This window comes from Equus caballus, chromosome 2 (genome assembly GCF_041296265.1).
Source record: "Equus caballus isolate H_3958 breed thoroughbred chromosome 2, TB-T2T, whole genome shotgun sequence".
NCBI classification, from domain to species: Eukaryota; Metazoa; Chordata; class Mammalia; order Perissodactyla; family Equidae; genus Equus; species Equus caballus.
The window spans coordinates 12088019-12108724 of record NC_091685.1 but is presented as its reverse complement, the minus strand read 5'-3'; the positions used below and the strand labels follow the sequence as shown (position 1 = coordinate 12108724).

The window sequence follows — 20706 nt, the reverse complement described above, 5'->3', positions numbered from 1 at the left end:
GAAACTTACCCCACAGTTTCAAATAAATTTTAGAAGGGAGAAAGCATAGCATTTCACGTATATCCAAAGAGGGCATGGGTTGAAATAGGTTAAGGAAAAAAGATTTAAGGTGAGGTGTGGTTGGTGTGTTTCCAAGCTAACAACTAGGAACTTTTAATAACAGTTCTAAAGTCTAGATGTCTGTTACAGAGGCAGTAGCAATTCTGAGTCTCAAAGACCCACGTTTGACTCTCAGCTGGGCCCCCCACTGGCTATGTAGCATTGATCGAGTCCCCTAACGCGGAGGAAAGTGTAGGGGTAGTAGGGGGCCTCTGAGGTGGTGGTGGGGGGGGGGGGGCGCTCAGACAACTGAGGTCAAAGACCTGACAGTGCTTTGAAAATTATAAAGCGCCCAACATAGTGCTTTTGAGTGTGGTGTCCTACCTCACCTGTGGGACTGTGAGTTCCTTGGAGCACAGCTGTGTCCCCCTCCGGCCCTCTCCTCACAAAGGCTGAGGAAAGGCTCACAGAAGTGAAAAGAAACAGAAGCAGGGCAGTTACTGAGAACAGGGGAACACTCTCTCTGTTCTCACCCCAGAACAAAGTCAGATTGAAAAGCTCTGGAATCTGAGAAGCTCCCTTCCCTTCTGCAAGCTCTCCCCAACTCCTTGCAGCACCGCCCCCACCTCCAAGGGAACTTAGCAAAATATCACCTGTCTTCCCACTCGACAGCTCAGGACACATAAGGATGACTTGCTTAAGGTCACCAGCTAACTGGGGAGGACCCTGATCCTGCTCAGGGAACCCACCAGGACCTGCTTGAGGGACTTACCTGCTACATGGAAGAGTAATTCTCCCTTACATGCACCACCTGTGTGCAGGTCCATGCTCTTCTGGCTCACTGAATGGTGTGGTGTTGACTTACAGTTGCTTCTCTGATGACACTGGTGGAGGCCTGGAAACCCATCTCCACGGGATCTGTTACCAAACCAGGTTCGTTTTTGCCCGCTGCCCAGAAAGCCAAACACCGAGACAGCAAGATTGCAGCAGAGACAGAGTTTACTCACAAGGCAGCCACGTGAGGAAATGAGAGCAGGAGCCTCAAATTTGCTTCCCCGAAAATAGGGACTCAGGGATATTTACGGGATAGGGGGCAAGGTGGTCTGAAATGTGGAGATAGGTGATTGGAGGTGAGGAGAGGTGAGGTAACTGATGATCTGTGCAAGCATAGTCAGACTTCATGCCGCTTCATAGGACCCATGTTCAAAAAATGGCGGCGTGAGCATGATCTGAGTTTTTAGCCTCTTGACATCAAAAGGTCACCTATCAGACATCTGCATGGGCCCAGTTGATGAGCTGGTGGTTTCTACCAGCCTGAAATGGACAAGGAGTTCTAATTCCTGAAAAACAGCTCACACACCCATTACCATGGGGACCCAGGCTCCAGGGAGATGTTATCTATATGAGCCTAGTGGGAGTCAGAGAGCATTTTGCCTAAGCAGCACAGCTAACGATGGGCAGGTCAAACAGCTAAAAGCTGTAATCAGTAGTTGCAAAAACAAAAAAAAACTTTAGTACCTAGATACTTAATCATCAATGGCTGTTTGTCAGTTTCAATCCCGCCTATTCTTTGGTCATTCCTTGTTCTTGAGGGATTTGGGGCAATGATCAATCCAGCTACTTCCTGCTGAATTGGGGCATAGATCTGAGTTAAAGGAACGAAACTCTTTAGCACTCATTTGGAAATATTCTCTTGTTTCTGGCTTACCAGAATGGTAAGAAGTATAAACAACCCAAATTTTAACAGTCCCTGAAAAATAGACCTAATCCCAGTGCAAGTCTGGGTCCTCTGATCTCCAGGTGGGGGCAGACATCTGGTCTCAGTTCCTGATAGTCATTTCTTTTACTGGATATGCATCAGAGACCAGAGCAATGGCCTATACCCTGATCTTTTAGTTGTCATTGATGATGGCCATCAGCACAGACTCTCTGCCTGGGGGTCATCACGTTCCTAAGGAACTCAAAAGAACAAAGTTATCAATTTATAGCAGCTGAGAGGGTCCATAAAATCTACAGAGCATGTCTGGGTTAATCAGAGGTCATTCAAAGTTAGAATATGGTTTCTTTTTTACAATATGGCTTCCATTATGTCAACCTTGTGTTGACTGGTATCAATCTCCCCTTTTGTTGTTCATCTTCAATCCTGAGGGATTATCCTGTTGATGAGGGCATAGGTTGTTCCATCTCATTGAACCAGTCTCTTAGTAAGATGGTGATGCAGGTGGTCTCCCAAAGTTCAGCCTATATTGTGTTAGCAAGTAACAAGGTATTTAATAAGTATTTCTAGAGGCACAAAAAGAAAAACAAGGTTAACAGTGGGAGCAAATTATACACCAGCAAATTATAAACCTTTCTGAGCCCAGGTGGCAGCCAGTCAAAAGATTTCTAGGTGTCAGAGTTGAAGCCTCTTTTGCAGTTTGAAATGTCTCTGATGATGTCATCAGGTGTTCAGGCATCTTATTGAGTGTCTTACACAGCAACAGACATGAATCTCTCTTAAGTTTATATTAAGTTGTCCTGCTTCAGTTTGCAAGGCTTCAGGAAAAAGGGCAGGCTCAGTTCTCAATGATTCCAAATGAAAATGATCCGGAAAAAATTGAAAACATTAATTTAGAGATTTGTAGCCAGATATTTCAAGAGACTAGAAGAATTCAGGATCCAGTCCAGTTAACAGATATAAAATAAAAACCTCAAAGACAATTATCAGGAGAACCTAATATCCACAAATGTGTACTATAGTTTTTACTGAAACATAATTTTTCTCTCTAAAATCACCCTCATTTTTACCAAAGATAGCCAAATTAAGACTAATCGGTTTGCAAAATAAGTTTAGTTTCAACAAACTTGGCCCAATTATTTACATAAGTACAGCAAGAATAGCACTTGATTATATAGGTTCTTTCAAATCTGCTTTGCAGGAACTCTTTATGAGGAATCTCAGATTGAACTTCAAAGGCCTCTCGAGGCCAGGAAAGCCAAGTCAATGACTTGTCATCAGATTTTGCCTGCAATACCTGCAGATTTAGGGGGATTCCTCTCTTGAGGTTCCCCAAAGTATTTCGAAGTCCCAGGCACCTGCCAGATAAGTGAGCTACCTTACTTACCCAGGTTGCTGGAATCCTTGTAAACAAGGTACTAGGCCAATATTCCCAAGTGGCTTTATTCCAGGAAGTCAACCTTTATTCCTCAAAAGCTGTCTTGTCATATCTGAGTCTGTATGTTTCTCTCAAATATGACATTCCAGTCAAAGCTTTGGTAAGATAACCAATGTTTCCAATTGTGTCCTGTTATAAGGAGAATAGATTCTTATTGAACTTATGCAAATAAATATATTGCCATGAAAACAATACTCACTCATTAAGAGTTTTCAAATCCTGGAGGGATCAGGTAGGGAGAGAAATAAATGTTTCAAGTCTGCTTACAAAGGTATAATTTATCAAAATGATATAAGTTATAGTTAGCATGAGAGAAAAAGAGAAAAAGACTTCTTTAAATCTGGAAACAAAACAGAACATCAAAAAATCAGCAATATCTCAAATGAAAAGTCATATAAATCATAATCATTCTCATCAGTTCATTCAGTCCTGTGAAATCGATCCTTGATCTTCATCTTCCGTTGGCAGTTTTATGAGGTCATCAGTTTCTCTGTTAGAGTTCTGTAATTTCTTACTCAGTTCAGTTTTATGATCTGAAAGTTTACCAGAAACCTGTATTCTAAAGTGTCAGAGTCCTTTCCATGGATTTCTCTGAAGATGAAACATATTTTGCGAAAGCATCAGAGTAAAACATTAACTGTCCGTAAACAACAAGATTCCAAAATGGCAACTGACAAAGAAATTTGGTTAATTTTGTGACATGCAATACTTTAAAATAATAACCAGAATTATGGCTGACAACTAGAACCGATCAGAATTTTAGGAATGTTATATAATTTTTAAAACATTTATATCAATAACATTTATCCACATAATACCACCTAACAAAGTTTATTATCACTTATTTGACAATGCTTCCCATGTAGTTTAACATACCACATAAGCCTAATTAGCTTAGTGTCTTCCTCCTTATAGGAAGAGAGAGAAAATCTCTTTGAGAAGTCTCAGAGGCCCTCTGAAAATCCTCAGAGAAATTCTCTCCCTTCTTCCAGGCCAAAAGAAAGCCTTTATTCAGGATTTGAATATTTTGGTGGGGCGGGGGGAGGCTTGTTAAAAATATCAAAAGGTTTTAAAACACTTGTTCATATAGGAAACAACACTCGGCTATCTATTCAAAGTGACAATAGAAACAGTCAAGGGCAAACAGTTAAAACAATCAAAAAATCTTAACAGAGAGACCTTAGTCTTTCTGAACATAGGAAATTATTCTAAGAAAACAGATTCTCTGTCTTTTAGGTACACTTTCTCAAAAATAAAGAAAAAAAATCTTTTATAACCTCTTTATCAAGAGCAGACCAAAAGTTCAAGAAAATTATCCTGAGAGAGAAACTAAATTTTAATTTTTGCACCAGCTCATATGTATATTTTTTTAACATTAAAACTCGTTTTCTTAATTGGATTTACTTCAATCTTAGCCAACTTGACCAGGCATAAAACTCCTTTCAGAATTTCTCTTTCACAAACCTTCTATAACTTTCTTTTTACATTCAGAATTTGTCCCATGCTTGCTTTCTTCCCTTCTAGTACTTGAGGACAAATTTATCGTTCTTAACCCAACAAACAAAAATACTTTCATTCTTTATACCTTCTTTACTGAAAACATACATTTTAATTTCCTTGTATACAGAGCTGTTTGCCTTATTAATTTTTAGTAGCTTTAATTACATATATTAATTAGAATTTTTAACCCTTACAGACCCTAGTAAAAACTAAAAACTAACCAATTATGAACTATTCTTTACATTAGCATCCTGTGGCTTGGCAAATTTATAAATATGTTTTATAATTTCTAGAAACATGCTACTTTATGGCATAATCTTAATAAAATACAAGACAGGCCACAACTAGAAGGACCCACAATGAAGAATATACAACTATGTACCGGGGGGCGTTGGGGAGAAAAAAGGAAAAAAATAAAATCTTTAAAAAAAAAAATTAAAAAATAAATAAAATACAAGACATGTTTACTATTGGACCCAAACACCTTTTAGTTTCTTTGTAATAAGAAGCCAAAAGTAGATAAATCTAGACATGTCTAATGATGTTTCAGTATTTTATCTTATTTGAAAAATGACCCAGGGACTGGCCTGGTGGCACAGCGGTTAAGTTTGCACGTTCCACTTCGGCAGCCTGGGGTTCGCCGGTTCGGATCCCGGGTGCTGACATGGCACTGCTTGGCAAGCCATGCTGTGGTAGGTGTCCCACATATAAAGCAGAGGAAGATGGGCATGGATGTTAGCTCAGGGCCAGTCTTCCTCAGCAAAAAGAGGAGGATTGGTAACAGATGTTAGCTCAGGGCTAATCTTCCTAAAAAAAAAAGAAAAAAGAAAAATGACCCAGATATTCAGTGAGTTTTTTATCATTCTATTTTACCTAGCAACACTTCAAAGTTTCAAGTTACCAGAAAGATTTTTGAAGTTATTTTAAATATACATATCATAAGACAAAATTATTTTTAAAAGTTCACCCGACACTTTTATCTTTTTCACATCTATTTAGTTTAGTCGTTCCCAATAATTATTTACATGGCCTATAAAACTTCATGAGACCTTAGACAAAATTAGCCATCATTTTAAATTCTTATTTTTGGAACCAGTTTTGTAATAGAGATAACATCAGCTTATTTGACCAATAAATGTAGAATAAAGGCTGCATGTCTGCATCATACCCAGTGCTAACTCTGGAGGACATGTCCATTTTAATCAAACCAGCAACTTTAAATAAGCTTTCATTTACCAAAGATTAATTTTATAGCATGTTAACTTAAAAGACATTTGGGTTAATTTCTTTTCCATTTAGAAGTGCTTACTTTAAGCCAATTAAACAGAGCTCTTAATTTCTGGCCATACCATCCCAAGGTAAAAATATCACACACATGTAACATATGTATAGACACACATACACAGAGACTTCACAGCTATTGTTTTAAAATTACTGCCATGAATCAGGTACAAGGCTCCCTAGTAATGAATCCAAATTTTGTTTTTAGCCTTTCTACTAATATTTGTGGAGAAGACACTCCAGATGCTCGATTTTTGGCAAGGGTGCTTTTCTGGCTGTTTTCCTTTTTTTTTTCCTTCAGTTTGAGGAATTAGTGATGGGCTAGATAGTCCCCAGAGGATCTGCAAGCTCTCTGAGACAAGGGAAATGGGCGGAACTGCCCCTAAAGCTGTATTTCCAGTCTCACAAGGATTTTCCTAGGACAGGTGCTCTTGATTTCTCAGATATTGGGTTATAACTCAAATGACATTATGGGTTGATCTACCTGTCCAAATACATCATAAAGGTACAGAGAAACCCCTCAAGTTTTCTCCAAGATGGAATTTCTGAGGCATAACCCATCCAAAGTTGACAGTGTTTCCAATTAATTAAAATGCACCCAATGGGTGAGTCTCCGGGGATGCTTAGGGCATTCCCCATGGTGGTAAAGCACCATCAGTGTCTCGCTGACAGTGGGCCGGAGAAGGGTGCAGAGCCTGAGTGCAGGTGTCAACATAGTTATAAGATTTAGCCAAGTCCCATTCAGCCCAGGCACTTAGTCCCTGAGCCTGCATAAGGTAAGCCAAGGAAGCAGGAGGCAAAGGCCTGGAGCTGGCCAGGGTGGGCTCCCAATGCTAGGGCTGAGAGTTAAGTCCCTAGCAGAAAGTTTTTCAAGTTTTGATTTTACAGGTCTAGGTTCTGCTCGGGTCCAGCCTGAACTGAACCCCCGACTTGATGACAACAGAGGAGGTGACGAATGAGACAGATAAGGAAGGGAAAGAGGTGATCAGGCCTTGCCCTCCCAGCCTCTTCCCAAGAGTTATCAAGATAAAGGTCACACAAACAACAGTTCCCAGGCAAGACAGTTTACAGAATAGATTACCGGTCTCCTGTCCCCACAACTGACTTAGTAGGTGCCTAAAATCCTCAACAAGCTCTTGACAGGAGACAAAGCAGGGTTTTGGGCACCTGGAATCATTCCAGGTGCCCAAAAACCAGAGGAGAGCTCCTGGGGTGGAACATGGACTGAAGCCAGGCAGAGAAGAGCTCCCAGGGTGGAGCGTGGATTGAAGCCAGGCAGAGGTGGGGTGGGGCTGGGGGGTGGGGCTTTTATTAGCATCTGTAAGATCAACATGGAAGCTGCGATTCTTAATTTGATTAAGTTCTTAAGATTAGTTATTGTAAGAGCTCTCTGTGGCCACGTGGTGTTACAGAAAAATACCATCTTCTTCTTTTTCATGGACTCATAACTGAAAGTTGTCCAATTTTGAAGAATGCAGCTTAGGGGGCTGCAGGTGGGAATCAAATTAGCGTAATTTAGACACGGCCAGTCAAAGTATACTTATGCTGCAGCTAGAACCAGATCTCAAAACCAAACCAAGCCAAGCCAAGCGCACTTCTGTGAGTGGATCCCCTAATTCTTCCCTATTAAGCGTTCTCGAAAACGACCCTCACAATGAAGGCCAGACCAAGGCTTCCTTTGTCGGAAGTCGCAGGGGGCGTCCCCTGCCAAACCAAGGCTTCCTCTCGGAAGTCAGACTTAAAGGAAGGAGAAATAAGAATGCGGTCGGCACCGCCTCAGTGGTGCAGTGGTTAAGTTCGCATGTTCCACTTCAGCGGCCTGGGGTTCGCTGGTTCAGATCCCAGGTGCAGACATGGCACCGCTTGGCAGAAGCCATGCTGTGGTAGGCATCCCACATATAAAGTAGAAGAAGATGGGCACAGATGTTAGCTCAGGGCCAGTCTTCCTCAGCAAAACAAAGAGGAGGATTGGCAGCAGATGTTAGCTCAGAGCTAATCTTCCTCAAAAAAAAAAAAAAGAAAAAAAAAAGAATGTTGTCACTTGTACCAAAGTTACTCACCAAAAAGATGTCACCAAGAAACCGTCTCTCTACTGCAAAGTGAAAATATGCGCCAAGGAGCCGGCAGCGCCAAACCAGGAAAGAATCCCGGAACAGTCCCAGGAGAAATGCTTCCAGCAGCTGCTAGACTCGCTCACAGGTTCTCCACACTGGCAAGGGGCTGACGAATCTCAGGCAAAAAGGTCCATCTGGACTTAGCTCCTAGCTGCCTCGCCATTTGTTAGGGAACAGGTTCGTTTTTGCCCGCTGCCCAGAAAGCCAAACACCGAGACAGCAAGATTGCAGCAGAGACAGAGTTTACTCACAAGGCAGCCACGTGAGGAAGCGAGAGCAAGAGCCTCAAATTCGCTTCCCTGAAAATAGGGACTCAGGGATATTTATGGGATGGGGGCAAGATAGTCAGAGATGTGGAGAGACGTGATTGGAGGTGAGGAGAGGTGAGGTCATTGATGATCTGCGCAGGCGTAGTCAGACCACGCCTCTTCACAGGACCCATGTTCACAAAATGGTGGCGTTAGCATGATCTGAGGGTGAAGTTTTTAGCCTCTTGACGTCAAAATGTCACCTATCGGACATCTGCATGGGCCCAGTTGATGAGCTGGTGGTTTCTACCAGCCTGAAATGGACAAGGAGTTCTAATTCCTGAAAAACAGCTCACACACCCATTACCATGGGGACCCAGGCTCCAGGGAGATGTTATCTATAGGAGCCTAGTGGGAGTCAGAGAGCATGTTGCCTAAGCAGCACAGTTAACATGGGCAGGTTAAACACCTAAAAGCAGGGGCTGGCCCTGTGGCCGAGTGGTTAAGTTCGTGCGCTCCACTGCAGGCGGCCCAGTGTTTCGTTGGTTCGAATCCTGGGCCCGGACATGGCGCTGCTTGTCGGGCCATGCTGAGGCGGCGTCCCACATGCCACAACTAGAAGGACCCATCAACGAAGAATATACAACTATGTACTGGGGTGCTTTGGGGAGAAAAAGGAAAAAGAAAATAAAATCTTTAAACAAAAAAAAAAAAAAAACAGCTAAAAGCTATAATCAGTAGTTGCAGAAAGGAAAAACTTTAGTACCTAGATACTTAATCATCAATGGCTGTTTGCCGGTTTCAGATCCTCGCGACCCCCTGCTCTTCCATTCCATGGCCTTCGCCTCTCCTAACTCTCCTCTACATTGCCTTCCCAAAACACTGGTAGGATTGCATCACATCTCTGCTTAAAATAGTGAGCTAATGTTTATTGAGCCCTTTCAACAGGCAAGGTTCTGTTCTAAGCTCTTTCCTTGAATCAACTCGTTGAATCTTCACAATTCTGTGAGGTAGTCACTATTATTATCCTCCATTTTGCAGGTAAGGAACCTGAGGCACAAGAAGTTAAAGTGGCTTACTCAAGGTTACATAGCATATTAAGTGGCAGAGGTAGGATTTGAACTCAGGCAGTCTGGTTCCCGAGCTTGGGCTTCTCAGGCCAGAAAACACCTCTCTGTAGCTCTCTATTTCTCTAAGAATAAATAATAACAATAATAATATAATGATTAACGTGCATAGATTGCTTACTATATGCCAGGCCCTGTTCAGGCTGTGTTACATCTATTAACTTACATGATTCTACCATAGTACTGAAGAATTGGGAAGGGGGACACTATTATTATCCTCATTTTACAGCGAAGTGACAAATAAAAATGGCAAGCAATAGGATATATTGGAGTATATGAGGAAGCCATTTGGTATAAACCTAATTCGGCCTGACTTTGTTTTTTCCAAAAGGGCCTGACTGTGGCAATTGAGCACACACCGTATATCTGCTTAGACATTTCCTATGGCCAGAACAAAGGCCCTTGAGATAAAGGTGCAACTTCCCCCCACATTGGCATTTTCTTAGGGATAAGCATCTTTCCTTAGGCTAGGAACTGATTGCTGCACTCACCTTTGACCACTCAGCTGGAGACAACAGACTTCCACCCTGCTGTGTTCACTGAGACAGAAGACCTACCTGCTATTTCCATCAATTGCTGTGCCGACAGAGCAGTCTCGAAACTATTGTAAAAGGGACATTTCAATCCTATGTGGAACATCCTCTCTGGGGATATATAACCACTCTGTGCACCCCACTTCTTTGGTGCCCTTTCTCCCTTCGGGAAGAAAGGCCCTGGGCCATGGTCCTCAGATTTCAGCTCAGAATAAACTCACCCAAATTTTCATTTATAGATTGGTTATGGATTATTTTCTCTGTAGCTCTCTATTTCTCTAATAATAAATAATAACAATAATAATATAATGATTAAGGTGCATAGATTGCTTACTGATGTGGATTAAGGCTGCCCCAGCTAGAGAAGCCCAAGGTGACCTGGCCTACATGCCAAACTATATGACCCAGTGGATTTTTTTATGGTATGAATTAGGGCTGCCCCAGGGAGAGAAGCCCAGGGCATCCTCACCTACATGCCGATCTATATGGCCAGATTTGTATCTAAAAGTTATATGACCGCACAATAACCAGACCCCATCTGCACTGAAATCATTTAATGACTTTTTACATCATCTTTTCTTTTTCCAGTAAAAATAAGTCACATATCCATGCCTTATAAAATTAGCCCTAACCCTCAACTCAGGGCAGCAGCAGGAGCTCTGACTGCCCGTGGGTCCTGTCCCCATGCAGCAGCAGCAGGAGCTCTTCACTGCCCATGGGTCCTGTCCCCATGCTATTCCACACTATTCTCTAAATAAAAAGAGCACTACTGCCAGATCTTGAGAGTCCAAGAAATCTTTCTTTCGACTCCTCAGCTCACCGACCCTGCATCACTTACTATATGCCAGGCCCTGTTCAGGCTGTGTTACCTCTATTATCTCACTTGATTCTACAATAGTACTGAAGAATTGGGGGAGGGGGACACTATTATTATCCTCATTTTACAGGGAAGGAAACTGGGGCACAGTCACACAACAAATGGGGTACTGGACACTCCAGCTCCAGAGCCAACCTCTGAACCACTGTGCTATCTGGCTTACCTGAGGGCTGTTCAGCCCAAGGGCCAGGCATCCAAGGCCCTTTGGGTTCATGCAGGATAATCTCTGCCTTTGCAGCAAAGCATGCCTTTTCGTTTTTGGTCTCTGCACGGTTTTTCCTTCCCAATCAGAGCTCCACAAGGCCGGATTTGAGATCTGGTACTTGCCTTGGCTCCCCTAGCTCACAGCAAGGGGCCTACAGTAGCAGGGCTCAGTGGGTGTCTGCCGAACTGAACCACAGACTGTCAGAGGGCAAGAGTCCCCGGAGTCTCTCAGAGAACCGACGTGGCCGCCCACAGCGACCTGAACATTAGTCTCAGTCCAGCACTTGGGGCCTTGGCCTCCATACCCCACCGAGATCCCCCAGATCCTTTCTGGAAATTACATCCTGTCTAATATGCCCCCAGGAAGCTACTACTTAGAAAAACTACCATTACAGCAAACAAACGTTAAGTGAATATTTTGTTAATGGCGTTCCTAAACTAACAAATCTTGGCCCAACTCACAACACGTTACAAACTTTATGATTAAGCCTCAGAGATGGCCAGAGTTTCCCCATAACTATAATCTGATTTTCTCCTTCTTGAGAGAGAGAGGGGGTCAGGAAGAATGTTTCTCATTTTACAAAAGGAAAAATTGAGTTACCCAAGGTACCCCAGCCAGTGATGGGTGAATCAAGGGCTAGAATCCCTTTATCCTCTCAGGAGATGGGGAGAGGTGACCTTGCAAGACCTACTTCAGATTGGGCTTTCCATCCCCCTGCATCTGTCAGCTCTCCTCTTCTAGGGAAACTGAGCTCCAGGGATTTGAAACTTACAAAGGGCCATCAACAGCAAGTAGCAACTCAGCAGCATTCAACCATGACTAATGACCTAGTCCTTGGCCCCTCCCAAATATGCTGAGAGCCTGACAGTGACTTGCAATGCCCTCAGGTCCGGATTCTTCCAGCAACACTCAAGGGTCTTCAGAGCTAGCCCTTTCATTCAGTCACTAAACATTTATGGAGGGCCTGCTATGTGCCAGGCACCACACATAGAGGACCTCACAGACTCCTCCTCCCAATCCTGTGAGGTGGGCATTGTAACCCTCCCCCTATACAGGTAAAGGCAGAGATTCAGAGGTAAGGACAGAACTGCAGCGACAGCAGAGAGTTTCAGCAGTGTTTCCAGTCACAAAGCACTTTGCTATACCCCACCCCACAGAGCTTCACTTCCGGGGGCCGTAGTTGGAGTTCTGCTTGATGGTTAAGAGCAATGGTTGAGGATTAGACCCGAGTTTGAATCCCCACTCAGTCACCTGTGTGACCCACAGAAGTGATGGGTAAAATGAGGATAAAACAGGGCCCTCCTCATAGGTCTGTTGGGAGGACAAATGAAATAAAGCACATAAAGTCCTGTGAGAGAGCCTAGACGGGAGAAGTATTTTGTGTTTGTATACAATCCCCCCACCCCGCTAATGAACGGTGCCAGGTCCCCAGATTCCTCCTGGTCAAGAGTTCTTCCTGCTTCCGGGGGTGAAGTCCAGTAGGGCCCAGGACCGGAAGAGGGTGACCCTGGGAAGGCCAGTCTGCGGGAGGTGGCTGAGCAAAAGGTCAAGTGATGAGTGCTTTGGCCATAAAGAAGAGCCCAGGGCGAGAGACACGGGCTTCCCCCCAGCGTTGGGGAAAGGGGAGGGGGCAGCAGGTGGGAGCACTGAGATAAAATTCCTGTGTCCGTTGGGGGGGCTGGCGCCCTGGAAGCCCCGCGCAGGGGAGAGGTGGGCGCCCTTCGGTGCACGGCCCCCACGCAAGACTCTCCAGGAAAGATGCCGCTAGACTGTTTGCAGGGACTAATCAGGTTCGCGAGCCCAGTTGTCGCTGCGGAGGGCTGGGGCTGAGCTGCATCTTCCGGGAGTTGGGGCTCTGGGATTCTGGGGTGCGCGGGGCGGAGGCTGCTACGCTCATACTTCCGAGGGCGCCCCCCGGGAAGCGGATGTCCCTCCTGCTCCGCCTGGCTCAGGGTGGGAAGACGCGGGGAGCGACCCCAGCCGGGCCGCAGGGCCTGACCTTGACCATTGCGCGCCGCCGGCCTCCCGCCCGCTGCCTGGCAACGGCGCGCTCCTCCGCCGCTCCGCCCCTCCCACGCAGGCGGGCCCGGGATCCCGGCGTTCCAGGCCGAGTTTTGCGGCGGAATCGGCGCGTGCTGATCCTTCAGCTGTCGCTCTCGGCAGCGGTCGGCGGCGGGAGACCATGATGCTGGACGAACTGTGGGCCGCGCTCTCCGGCGCCTCCGGGGTTGCCCTGGCCTGCTGCTTGGTGGCGACGACCGTGGTCCTGCGCTGGCGCGGTCGCCGGACCGCCCGGGGCGCGGCGGCCCGGGCGCGACAGCGGCAGCAAGCGGCCCTGGAGAACATGGACAAGGCTGCGCAGCGCTTCCGGCTCCAGGTGACGGTCGGGGTTGGGGTACGGGGGGAAGGGGGGCATCCCCAGCGGCACTTTAAGCCGCGCGGCGCGCTCGGAGGGGCAGGTGGCGGGCAGCGCAGGTTTGTAACTTTCGGAGCCCCTCCTCGCCCTGATGCGTTCTGTACTCTTCCTGAGCCAGGTGGGGCTAAGGGGAGGAAGGGAATCGAAAGGGGTAGGGCAGGTTGTGGAGGCCCTCGCTGCACTGGGTCAAAGAGGAGCTTTGCTCCGTGCCAAAGAATCTCAAGATCACTATTAGAACGCTAAAACGCGAGGGTGAGAACCAACGGGAGGCTAGAGTTTAGGACTTTGGAATCACTGAGTGATGGCCGAGGAAAGCCGGGGAGTTTACAGTTCAAACTCATTGATTTGTGCCTCAGGACTCAAAGAGGGAGCCCGAAGGAGACTTGCCTAAGTGCACAGGCAGTTACTGGCAGAGCCGGGCTGGAATGAACGTCTCCCCAGCTCCTGCCGCCCAGGCTGTGGTGTCCAACCCCGACAAGCCCCTTCCATGAGCAGGGGTAGTTCCAGCCCTTCGCTGGGTGATCTGCCGAGCAAGCTTTTTGTCCTCTGGATCAGTTCACTGTGTGTGTCGGTGGAAGAGGGGCCCAGAAGAGGGAGCTTTTCCTCCAGGTGTGTGAGACACTGAACCCAGGTAGAAGTCAAAATGCTGAACTCTGGGAGATGTTCTTACCTGCTGAAGGAGGAAAGACTTGCTGGGAGTGTTTGAAAGGATTTGGATCTGATGGTGGGAAGACATTCCAGGTGATGGGGACAGCAGGAGTCAGGAGGATGTGCCTAGGTGGGAGACAGAGAGGGAGTCACAGAAAATCGCAGTTAGCAGGTGCTCAGCTGTAGCAAGTGATTTTTTAGTTGAGGCAGAGCTGTAACTAGAATCGAGAGGCCCAGTGGGACTATCCAGCTTCATTCCAGTGAAGAGGAGCAGGGGAGAGAGATTAGGAAGGGAGACCGGGCCTTGGATGCCAATCAAAATGTATTTGGCTCCAGCCTCCTCTCCTCAAGCTGGCTGAAAATTCCATCACTCAGTTTTCAGGTGTTCAATGCAAACTGGCCACTTCCCCTACTTGAGCACAGGTTCTGCACTGTCTAGTTCTCCTTCTCCGGCTGAGCTCCCAGGTGCGGTGCTCAGGGATCCTTGCAATGACCCCCAGCTCAGCCTGGAGCCCCTCGGCTGCTCTGGAGGCCCCAAGTCGTTTTGTGCAGCTAGCTGAGTTCTGTCAGCTCCAGGAGCTGCGTGGAGGCAGCTGCAGGAATGTGCCCACGGTTCCTGCCTACAGAACTCCCCTCCTATTCACAAGGAACCCACGGGCTGGCAGGAGTGTGGGATGGCAGAAGGGTAGAAGGTGGTAGAAATCTTCCTCACTTCACCTCCAAACATCAGTGTCTACACAGCGTCCCTCTGGAGCGACCACCTTTCATTATTTTTGAGAGCTGAATCGTCCAGGGTAGAAGTTTCGACCCTGAAATACAAAAAGCTGTTTACATACCCTCCATGAGGCAAGAGAGCCTGGCCTCAGAACACCAAGGCTTGACCCTTCTCGGTAGAGAAATTTACCTTTTAGTGTTCCAGTGACTGTGGAGAACAAAGGGAGAGTAATTTCAGGAGCCCCATGGTTTTGAGCAGTCAGTAAAGGGGTGGGATCCTGATGACAATAGCTTTGTAGGCCTTCGGGGCAGGTAGGAGGTGGGCTTTTAGCTGAACTCAGCCCCAGCCTTGGGACCAGCTCCTTCCTCCTCCCTGCCTGGCGGAAAGGCATCTTTTTGCTTGGCTCTGGGGTTGCTGGATGACTGAGAGGCGGGTTTTGAGGCTGTCTCAGCAGCCTTTCTTCTGGAGCTTTCTCAGCTCAGCCCCGATTAGCAGGGGGCACTGAGGTGAGCAGGGCCCTGGGCAGGCCCTGAGAGAATCCAGCAGCTCCTGCCTGAGAGACTCTGGGCAAAGCTAGCTGGGAGCCCAGCTCCCTCCTGTGTTCTAAGACAGTGCTGGGGCACGGGAATCCTCAGCACTTCCTCAACCATCACAAGCTGGCCCACCTCTCTCTAGACTCTAGAGCAGTTCTGGAGTGAGGCATGTTTTTGGAAGCTCTCTGTTGACCAGGTGAGGCTTTGCCTGTAACACCTCTTGGCCCGTTTTTTCCCACCCTGCCCCCTGAAAGAGTTTCAATACTCTCTAGACTGAGGAGAGCGAGCCCCATTCATAGGATATTCTGGCCGAAAGAGATAGGACACAACAGCTGTGCCAGTGCACTTGTGGTTTTATCCACAGTGCCTTTTTCCTATGTCTCTTGCAACCCCTTTTGTCAAAATCCCACTGGGCTTCCAAATGCCACTTCCCTCAACTGGATCTGACCTGTAGTTCCATCTCCTGGCCTTCTCCAAGCCCATCCTGAACTTGACCTTAGAACAAAGTGATTCAGTAGAAGAATTGAAGGTCAGTGTGGTTTTCCTTGAGACCAGGATCAGTGGCCTACATGATCAAATGGAATAGATCTCTTGAAATAGGACAGAAGTGATCAAAACCATGAGGGAGAATGAGAAAGAGAGGGAGGACAATCTAGGATGCCTGAAATTAGGACAGTAGGTGCTTCGGAGGGAGAAAAACAGAGGGAGGAGGGGCAGTGATTCCGTGACAGCTCTGGTGTCCCTCCCTTGAAAGAGAGTGCATACAACATGGCCACACGCTTAGGTGAAGTTATGTGTACACTCCCCTGCATTCTCCACACAAAGCGAATTTCCATCCTGCTCGCAGATCGGCCTCCTGGAGGTGCAGACTTCTTTTGGTGTCTTGTGAAAGAAAAAATGTCTTAGCTGCCTGATAACTAGTTGAAGACTTAAAAATAGCTGTTAGCAATGATGTCATCCACTGTCACCACAGAAGAACATAGGAAAGAATTAAAATGTGTGCTGAGAACAGAGGGGAGCTTGCTGGTGGCTTCTAGCTGAGGTGCACAGGGTCTCAGTGGGCACCTTGTAGCGAGATGGAAAATGGTGGTGACCAGACTGTCGGTGGTAGTTACCAGTGTGGTGGGTTCTCTGGTGATCTTCACTTTCTTCCCCATGCTGTCAGGCAGGCTTCTTTTTTAACAGTGTGCACATATGTATACAATCAGAAAAAACATAAAGCAATCTTGCTATTTTCACTGTGAGGTGAGAAAGGCAAGATATAGTAGTGTGTGTGTAGAATGACCCCTTTGTGCAAAAATAGAATCTATACAGGCAATTACGTACATTGTGGGTTTCTCATAAACATTTTTTTTTCCTGTGAGGTTTCATTAGAAACTGTTAGGTGATGGGGCTGGCCCCGTGGCCGAGTGGTTAAGTTCACACGCTCCACTGCAGGCGGCCCAGTGTTTCGTTGGTTCGAATCCTAGGCGCGGACATGGCACTGCTCATCAAACCACGCTGAGGCAGCATCCCACATGCCACAACTAGAAGGACCCACAACGAAGAATATACAACTATGTACCAGGGGGCTTTGGGGGAGAAAAAGGAAAAAATAAAAAAAATCTAAAAAAAAAAAAAAAAAAAAAGGAACTGTTAACTGTAGTTCCCTTTTCAGCAGAGGCACTGGACAAGGTGGTCCCATTTAGAGGTGAGGGGAATGTTCACTTTTCATTTTGTATATCTTTAAAAAAAATATATCACCAGGGGTTACCTAGTGTGTTGGGGTGGGGGAGAGACCAGGGATCCATTTTTCTTCATTGTAGCTCCCTGCATTATAAAAAAAAACCCAAGTAAGTATTGTATCCATTTAACAAATTCAGTGGGGGGTAGAGTGTCCTAATAGTGAGGCCGGGGTACAAAGGTTGTGTGATGGTCTGTGTGGTGGGTGCTTGGCTCTGGGCATGTGGCGGATGTGAGTGGGTGGTGTCGCACTGAGGGGTGCAGAGGAGTTTGACAGGGCCGCAGCCTGGAGGCGCCTCTTGGAGCATGCTCTGGAGCTGGTGGTGCAATGGGGGTTTTTAGGGGAGAGGTAAGGCGTGGTTGGGCTTTGCACTGTCTGCCTCACAGGAAGCGTGGGTGGGAGCGGCAAGCCTTGGGCAGGGTAGCCAGTTAGGTGGCCCCTGTGTGACCGAGGGGGCGAGGGAGGAGCACCGCTGAGGGTCTGGGTACAGCAGATGGAGAGGTGGCCGTTTCCCAGAGCTACTTGGGGGGCCTGGTGACTGACCGGATGTGGGTGGGAGGGAGACGGAGGAATCCAGGATGATCCTGTTTTCTTACTTTAACATCTGGATGGATGGCAGCGCCCTTCCTGAGTGAGGGGACATGGAGGAGGAGCCTCCCCATGGAAAGTGGGGGAGTCGGGGGGAAGCACATCGGGGCATGGGAGCAGCTGGGGCTCAGCTGGGTCAGGCTGGGTGCAGGATCTGGAGGCTCTGGGATACCTAGAGAGCGTGGAGTGGAAGCCACAAGAAAGAATGACTTCTCCCAGCATCGGAGAGGGAAGGGGAACCTCAAGGAGCCTCTGTTTCTCCCCACGTCTGGCTCCTTCTCATTCTTCATATCACAGCTGAAATGTCGCCTCCTCAGAGACCCTGCCCATTCCATCTTAGTCAGCCCTCTATTTCCATCATAATGCTCTGCTTGTTTGCTTTCTCACACTTACCACGATCTGTCCATTGTTGGTAAACTTGTTTATTTTCTTGAATGTAAGTTCTCTGAGAGCAGGACTCATCTGTCTTGGTTGCCTCTAAATTCATAGCCTCTCACAAGGTCCTTGGCACATAATAGAGGTTGAGAACATGTTTGTTGACTGACTGAATAAGTGGATGACAGAAGTAGCAGAGAGGCAGGAGGAACCGCAAGGAGGATAGAATGTCCACGCCCAAGCGGAAACTGAAGAGAGCTGCCGTGTGGCCTCAGCACCTTTGAGCGCCTCAGTGAGACACAGAGCAGAATAAAGAGAGTCAAGTATCTGTTGGATTTGGCAACAAGGAGGCCCCTAGGGACTATGGCAAGAGCAGAGGAGGGTAGAGGTGGCTGTGACTCAGATGTCCTCTCTAGCCGTGTTTACTAATTAGTCCAATACCCTTGAGGAGGAAGCAAGTGGGTTAATGCGATGACTCTGGGAGACTTCGAGGCCTGGCAGTCAAGCATCGGATCAGATGTCCCTCCTCCTTCAGCGAGCTCTGTCCTGATCAACCTCTACCTGCACGCTGCCCACTCATTGTACATGGTTTTATTTTTTTAAAGCTATGTCTAACTATTAACATTCTCTTTTTTTTTTTGAGGAAGATTGGCCCTGAGCTAACATCTGCCACCAATCCTGCTCTTTTTTCTTGAGGAGCACTGGCCCTGAGCTAACGTCCATGCCTATCTTCTTCTACTTTATATGTGGGACACCTGCCACAGCATGGCTTGATAAGTGATGCGTAGGTCTGCACCTGGGATCCCAACTGCCTACCTCGGGCCACCAAAGCGGAACATGTGCACTTAACCGCTGCACCACTGGGCCGGCCCCTACTATTAAAATTCTTATTTGTTTACTTATTAATTATCTGCTCACCCCCAACTTTGCTCCTTCTATAAGCTCCACAGCGCACGGATGCGCCTTATAATACAGTTCACTGATTTTACATGCCTTATTATATACAGTTCATGGCTGTATCCCCAGCTTATTGTGGTACCTGGTAGGGAGTAGACACCTAATCCTGTGGATGAATGAAAAATCCTCTCTCTTGAGTGTGACCTCCAGCCACAGCCCCAACCACTCAGGACGAGATCTTGTTTTCCCCCTCCCCTGCCAGGGTTGGGTGGTCAGGTGCAGGTGGACAGCCAGCGGGCAGCCTGTGCTGAGTGGACAGAGAACTGTAGTTTATCTGTATGGTCCTAAGCAGCGCACTTCCCTCTTTGAGCCTCAGTTTCTTTATCCGTGCAATGGGAATGGTAGTAAGATTTAATCAAAACAGAGCGCACCACCATGGTGCCTGGCACACAGTAGGCAGCCATCGTTGGTCCTTGTTTGTAACCATGTAATAATCAGCTTGATGTAGCTTCTCCTGGGTACCCCCTCCAGGAAGCTTCTCGAAGATATGTATCTGTACGGTTTACAGGTGGCAAGGGCCTACCCAGGCCGGGCCACATTTCTGGTGTCAGAGCAGGGGGCGGGCCTGTCTGTCATGGATTGGCATGTGACAGTGAGCGTCTGCTTGGTGGGTGTGGGGACTTTGGGCCTCGGGCCACAGGTGTCTGCTGCTGGCACACAGTGCGTGTGGGGAGTGGAGGGCTGACCTGAGGTGTCTCCCCAGAATCCCGACCTGGACTCAGAGGCACTGCTGGCCCTGCCGCTGCCTCAGCTGGTGCAGAAGTTACATGGTGGGGAGCTGTCCCCAGAAGCCGCGCTCTTTACCTATGTGGGAAAGGTAAGGCCTGCTGGTAATCCTCTGGCTCCTCCCTCCCTCTCTGCACAGGCTGTAGGGGAAACCTGGCCTGGATTTGTCCTGCTGAGGGCCATGGTGGGACCATAGTGCCAGGGCCTGCCAGGAAGGGAAGGAGACAGCACTGTGTGTGTGTGTGTGTGTGTGTGGTGGGAGTGAGAGGGAAGAGAGGCTGACTCTGTGTGTGGTGGTGGGGACACTGAGCATGTTGTCTTAGCTAGAAACCTGGCTTTCAGCCCAGACTTCTGTCTCTCCCGCCCCCACCCTGTCGGTCACCAAGTCTGGTCTGTTCTCTTCTTATAGCTCTCTCTAGTTCACTAGTTCACTCTCTTCTCCTCACCCCCTTCAGCCCCCCTGGTCCTCCACCACCATTTACCTCCATGACCAAGTGCCAGCCTCCTGGCCAGATGCCCTCTCAGGTCTCTAGTTCTTCAGGTTCTGCTCTTCTGCTGCTCCCCCACCTCCAGCATCCTCCCTGGCTCAGGCCTTCTGGAACTTGGGGCCTCAGCAGCTCAGCTGCTGGCAGTTCCCGGGCACCTGGGGCCTGCCATGCTCTGCAGTGGCTTGCATGAGGTTCCCTTTACCTGGAAGGCTCTTCTCCCTCTTCCTGCCCTGCTTGGTGCAGCAGGCTCCCGGCACTGAGTCAGGGCTCAGAGAGGAGTCACCTCCTCCAGGAAGCCTCCCCTGACTCTCCTTCCCTCCCAGCCCAAGTTAGGATTTCCTCTTCAGTGTTCACTTTCTAACGGCACATTTCTCATCGCGTCACAGGGCTTGCCTTGTCTTTCTTTGTTCCATGTTGAATGTGGGCTTTTTGTGGATAGAGATTGTCTTGTTTGTCTT

At 47.6% G+C, this 20706-nt stretch overlaps 1 protein-coding gene and 1 long non-coding RNA gene across 4 annotated transcripts in view; one reads left to right on the top strand and one right to left on the bottom strand.

The window, feature by feature from the left end:
• Positions 1 to 1020: 1020 nt before the first annotated feature.
• LOC138923151 (uncharacterized) lies at positions 1021 to 13144 on the bottom strand. Its single transcript, XR_011436366.1, has 3 exons — positions 11038 to 13144; positions 8036 to 8998; positions 1021 to 5501 (listed from the first exon to the last, which is right to left on the bottom strand). It is a non-coding gene; the product is annotated as an uncharacterized lncRNA (long non-coding RNA).
• Positions 12545 to 20706, top strand: part of FAAH (fatty acid amide hydrolase) — a 22255-nt gene continuing 14093 nt past the window's right edge. The window contains exons 1-3 of one of the 3 annotated variants that reach the window (XM_001916136.5): positions 12545 to 12869; positions 13160 to 13456; positions 19738 to 19851. In XM_001916136.5, the coding sequence (XP_001916171.2) occupies positions 13262 to 13456; positions 19738 to 19851 (309 nt within the window). In that variant the 5' untranslated portion in view covers positions 12545 to 12869; positions 13160 to 13261. The other 2 variants (XM_070260028.1, XR_011436363.1) reach the window with 2 other exon arrangements.